The 5,598-nt window shown below is 47.0% G+C and overlaps 1 protein-coding gene across 1 annotated transcript; it reads left to right on the top strand.

Annotated features, from left to right (window-relative positions):
- The first annotated feature begins 2,262 nt into the window (after nt 1-2,262).
- LOC123402615 (probable protein phosphatase 2C 55) lies at nt 2,263-5,303 on the top strand. Its single transcript, XM_045096554.1, has 4 exons — nt 2,263-2,807; nt 3,561-3,882; nt 4,088-4,237; nt 4,778-5,303. The coding sequence occupies exons 1-4, from the start codon at nt 2,416-2,418 to the stop codon at nt 5,072-5,074; spliced, it is 1,161 nt and encodes a 386-aa protein (XP_044952489.1). The 5' UTR covers nt 2,263-2,415; the 3' UTR covers nt 5,075-5,303.
- The last annotated feature ends 295 nt before the right edge of the window (nt 5,304-5,598 follow it).

Here is a 5,598-nt window from a genome sequence, read left to right as displayed (position 1 = left end):
AGCACATGTGAGCTAAATTGCCTAACTCAAAAGATATAAGTGAAGCTCAAAGAGTATTCTAGCAAAGATATAATCTGATCATAAATTCACAATTCATCGGATCTCGACAAACACACCGCAAAAGAAGATTATATCGGATAGATCTCCATGAAGATCATGGAGAACTTTGTATTGAAGATCCAAGAGAGAGAAGAAGCCATCTAGCTACTAGCTATGGACCCAAAGGTCTATGGTGAACTACTCATGCATCATCGGAGAGGTCATGGTGTTGATGAAGAAGCCCTCTGTATCCGAATCCCCCCTCCGACAGGGCACCAGAACGTGCCCCAGATGGGATCTTGCGAGACAGAAGCTTGCGACAGCGGAAATGTATTTTCATGGATCTCTAGTGTAGTTTTGGATTTTTCGGGAATTTATAGGCGGAAGAGGTAGGGCAGACGAGCCACAGGGGGCCCACAAGTCTGCTAGGCGCGGGCCCCCTGGCCGCGCCTAGGGGGCTTGTGGCCTCCCCTGGTGGCCTCTGCCTTGGTTCTCACGCCCCGTCCGTATCTTCTGTTCCGGAAAAAAATCTTTTCGGAAGTTTTATTTCGTTTGGACTCCGTTTAATATTCTCCTCTGAAAAGGGTCAAAAACACGGAAAAAACAGGAACTGGCACTTGACACTGAGTTAATAAGTTTGTCCCAAAAAAGATATAAAAATCATACAAAACATCCAAAGTTTGAAAAGATAATAGCATGGAACCATAAAAAAATATAGATATGTTGGAGACATATCACCGGCTCACAACCGCCCGGACACCGCCGAATCGAGAGGCAGCCAGCACGGGATTCGGCGCCTCCGGCGGTCCGGCTGCCGCGGTAGGCCTCCACCGGGTCTAAGGCTGCCGCGACCTCGTCCCCGTCGACCGTGAGCCTGTTCACGGCCGTTGCGCCGGCCGCACGACCGCCGCACGAAGCCCTCCGCCCGGCTGCCGAAGTACTGTTCGCCGCCCGCCGAGCTCCTCTTGGCCGGTCTCGAAGCTCTTTTCTTATCACCGCCGCCGTCCGGAGGAGCCGACCGCAGGCGTCAGCAGCAGCCAATCCAACCGCGCGGCCATCTTCTTCGACCGCCCGCACTAGGTGTTCGACGGAATTCCCCAAGGTAAAAAAATGACGAAACTTGATGATTTAACTTGGGATTGGATAGTATGTTTAACGGTGGTTGTGTGCAATGTACATGAGCTCGGTTGACTCCTCTTTCGTGAATGATTCATCATCGGACGAGGAATTTGATTTGCATGAAGAAGAGTAGGTTGCTATGCTAGTGGCTATGCATAAGAGGAAGAAACCGAAGCACGGTGGTTCCGTTTATGGTCGTGCGTTCATTCAGAGAGAACGGATTGATGCGCACAAACGGTTGGTGCGCAACTACTTTGCATCATCACCTGTTTTTTCGGAGAATTACTTTCGACGCCATTTCATAATGCACAAGCTGCGGCTAGAAAAGATGTTGAGAGGGCATTTGGGATTTTGCAATCCCAATTTGCTATTGCATGAGGACCATCTAGATTTTAGGATCAAAAGATCTTTTGGTACATCATGACCGCTTGCGTGATCATGCATAACATGATCATTGAAACGAGCGTGGAAAACATTTAGATTACAACTTCTATCATATGATGGGCATTTCTGTTAACCCCATGCGAAAAGAACAACGCATCAGACGTTTCATGAAGGTGTATAGCGAGATTAGAGACATCGATGTGCATGACCAACTCCAGAAAGATTTGGAAGAGCATTGGAAATGGCATGGCGAAAGATCCGCATAGATTCATTATTTGTTTGTTCAAAACTATATTGTATTATGCAAAATTATGTTGTATTTGTGTTGCATTTCATCTCCTGGATCTGAAGAACTATGTAATAATTTGATATTGTGGACATGATTTTTTTTATGTTGTTTCAAAATATATTTTTATGCAATATGTTCGTCTGTACAGTGGCTGAACAGCAGACGCGCGGCTGCTGGCCGGCTTTGGGTCATGAATTTGGACCATCTATTGAAGTTGATCTTTTAAAACATGATAATTGAGACTATCTGTTGGAGTTGGTCTTTCTTTCAAAACGTATTTTTTGACGGTTCAAATTTTACAATTTTGATTTTAGACCGCCAAATTTTGAACTCGAAGGCAGAGTCCGCATAAGATTTCGTATTTTCTTTCCAATTCTCTTGGCTTCGTATATTCTTTCCGGAATGAACGCTCCTTCCCATAGAAATAGAAGGTGAAAAAAAAAACGCGTTGAAAAACCGTTGCATCCTTGTGCCCCGGCACGGCATCTCATCCTTGCCCCTCCCCCACTCCGCCGCACCCTAGGGTTTCCACCACCTTCGCCGGAGCGTCTCTCCGGCAGCTTCTCGGGCGCAGGCGCGGCAGGATGTCCCCGGCGATCGCGCTTCGGCGAGCGGCCGCGTGGCTGCTCCGGGGAGGCGCCGGCGCCGGCGCGCCGAGGGCCGCGTCCTCCGCCACGCTGCCGGGCCTCGGCGGGGCCCCGCTGTCTCCCGCGCGCGGATTGCAGGGGAGGGAGGCGGCCGGGTTCCTCGGGATCTGGGGAGGGCCAGCGGCGGGCGGCGTAAGCGGTGGCGTGTCCTGGTGGTTCCGGTGCGCCGCCAGCAGCGTGCCCAGGCCGGGCCTGCTGGTGGAGCAGCTGCTCGTCGGCGGCGGGCGCTCATTCGCGACAGGCGCCGCTCCGGTGGAGGTGTCCTTCAGCCCGGCCGCCCGCGAGGCGGATGTCTCGCAGCCTGAGAAATCCGTAGGCGCCTCGGATAAGTATGTCCCCTCAGGTGTATCTGCCTGCTTAATTTCGCAATCGACGCATCTTAGCTTAGCGAATACTCCAGTTGAATAAAAAATAGCTCACATGAGGTTCTCAGTGTTGGGGTTTTAGCACCTGTCCAATTCATGGTCATTTGTCTTGTCATTTCCCCCCATTGTGACTCGGGTTGTTGTAAAGGTGCTAATCATGTCAAAACTCAACAGTTGTTAGTTGTTACACTTTTCTGATAAAATTTGGCGCTGGGGCATGGATTGGAGGTCTTGTTCATCTAGATAACTAATAGCCGTTGGAAATTCATACCCATAGTTGTAGGTTTTCAATGGGCCATATGGAAATATGGGAAGTTGGTAGAGATTGGTGAGAGAAAAAAGTGTGCTAGTGAAGAAACTCTGCTTAAAAGAAAGAAAATCAGAATAATTGCTGTCACGTGGGGTATGTAATGTAATTTACAGCCCCAAGTGTGCCACCAACGGTGCACCGATTGCAAAAGCGGGGCACACTGGCAATTAAGGGATAGGTATCACAGTTAACTCGAATTAGATGTTTAGATATATTTAACTCTCATGGAGATAGAGCTTGCTTCTCTCGACCAATTATGTCACGAGTCTTGACACAGAGTCATGTGCCCTGCTCGGGTGTTGTGCTTAAGCACTGTGTCATGGCGCTTCTCATATGCATTGTGGTGATTTTATTATGACTGGATATATGTGCTTAAGATTATTCTAAAACATTCATCACTATTTCAGGACTATGTTAGGAGATAGGTCCTTGAAGCTTGTTTCAGGGGTATGTTATCTACCACATCCGGATAAGGAAGAAACTGGTGGTGAGGATGCACATTTTATCTGGGATGAACAGGCTATAGGCATAGCTGACGGCGTTGGTGGTTGGGCAAGCTACGGTATTGATGCAGGTCAATATGCTAGAGATATCATGTCTAATGCAGTAACCGCAATAGAAGAAGAACCAAAAGATTCAATTGATCTTACAAGGGTACTAGAGAAGGCCCATAGCAGCACAACAGTGCCGGGTTCATCGACCGCATGTATAATTGCTTTAACAGATCAGGTTGGTTACTAATCTTGTTTATTTTTGCTGTGACATGATTACATGTTTCCTTCTCTATGGCTTTGGCATCAGAAAGAAAAGCTAAAAGTTGATCACCGTTCTTTGTTGATGATACAATGCCACAAAATTGATCTGAGTGTTTAACTTGTTCAGTTCTTAGATAATCCATCACGATTGTTTCAGATTTGGTTGTGCATTATTTCAGGGACTACAAGCAATTAATCTTGGTGACAGTGGCTTTATAGTCATCCGAGATGGCTGCACATTGTGTAGGTCACCTGTACAACAACATGATTTCAATTTCTCCTACCAACTTGAGAGCGGCAACTCGAATGACTTGCCAAATGCTGCACAGGTATGTTCATATACTGTTGATGACGCTTTTGTTTTTTTTAGTAACCAGTGTATATGAACACAGTTTGGTCTTTCACAAATATTCACGGCTTGTGGCTGTTTTTTGAATGGAAAACATAGTTTTATGTTCTAGTAAATTTGCGTAGAGAAACCTCCGTGCTGAGGGATTATACTAGTACTCCCATGTGAAACAAATGCATATCTAATAGCCATATAGATTAGGAATTACTCCCTCCGTTCCATAATATAAGTCTTTTTTAGAGATTTCACTAGAGGACTACATACGGATGTATATAGACATACTTTAAAGTGTAGATTCACTCATTTTGCTCCGTATGTAGTCTCTTAGTGAAATTGCTTAAAAGACTTATATTTAGGAACGGAGGGAGTATATAATCCACGTGTCACATGAACTATACTCCATTCTTTATCCATCTCTTAAAGCATATGAGCACATGGTAGTCTAGAAATCGGCACATACTGCACATTGTAGTCCTTGTTAACACCCATGCTGTCTTGCCTGCTATGTATGTATACTCAGGTCTTCAAGGTACCTGTCGCGTCTGGCGATGTAATTGTTGCTGGAACAGATGGGTTGTTCGATAACCTGTACAACAACGACATAACAGCAGTAGTGGTCCACGCAACCAGAGCTGGCCTGGAACCTCAAGTGGCAGCCCAGAAGATAGCTGCGCTCGCACGCCAGCGGGCACAGGACAAGAACAGGCAGTCGCCGTTTTCGACCGCGGCCCAAGATGCTGGGTTCCGGTACTATGGTGGGAAGCTGGATGACATCACCGTCGTGGTGTCGTACGTAACTGCCTTTGGCAACTCGTAGCACCCTGGGTTAGGAGAAGACTGCTGAATATCTGCACCGAGGCCTGCGTCTCCCCTTTTTGTCCTGTAAATACCCACGAGGGCGTTTTGAGGCTCCGTTTTTTCTACCAGACTTGTAAAGCTGGATGATTTGTAAGTATCTCCTCTGAATGAGTACAGTAGCTGTAGAGAACAGCAGTCAGCTTTAATTATGCACTGAAAGAAGCATAGAACAGATTCAAACACGGCAACTTCAAAGCATTTTGCCTTGGCCACTAAATGGGCACTTCGAACGCAGAACTTTTGAGGGAATTACTGGATCCGGGAAGGAACCAAAATTCTGGTGCTTTCTCCAGGCTATCTGCGAAATCAACAGGAAGACTGAAAAAAGAACAAGCAAGCTGTGGCCATGGAACGCAGCTTATGGCGTACAAGCAATGGAGAGGCCGGGTGTCTGCCCGTATGTGTTTCAGCATCATCGACGTCTTCCATAACTAGGTAACCACCTCCGCTGTGTTCTATGCCTTGTTTTCCACGGGAGACGAG

Source organism: Hordeum vulgare, chromosome 6H, assembly GCF_904849725.1.
Source record: "Hordeum vulgare subsp. vulgare chromosome 6H, MorexV3_pseudomolecules_assembly, whole genome shotgun sequence".
Lineage (NCBI taxonomy): Eukaryota > Viridiplantae > Streptophyta > Magnoliopsida > Poales > Poaceae > Hordeum > Hordeum vulgare.
Note: the sequence above shows the minus strand (reverse complement) of the source record. Positions and strands in the feature narration are given on the sequence as shown.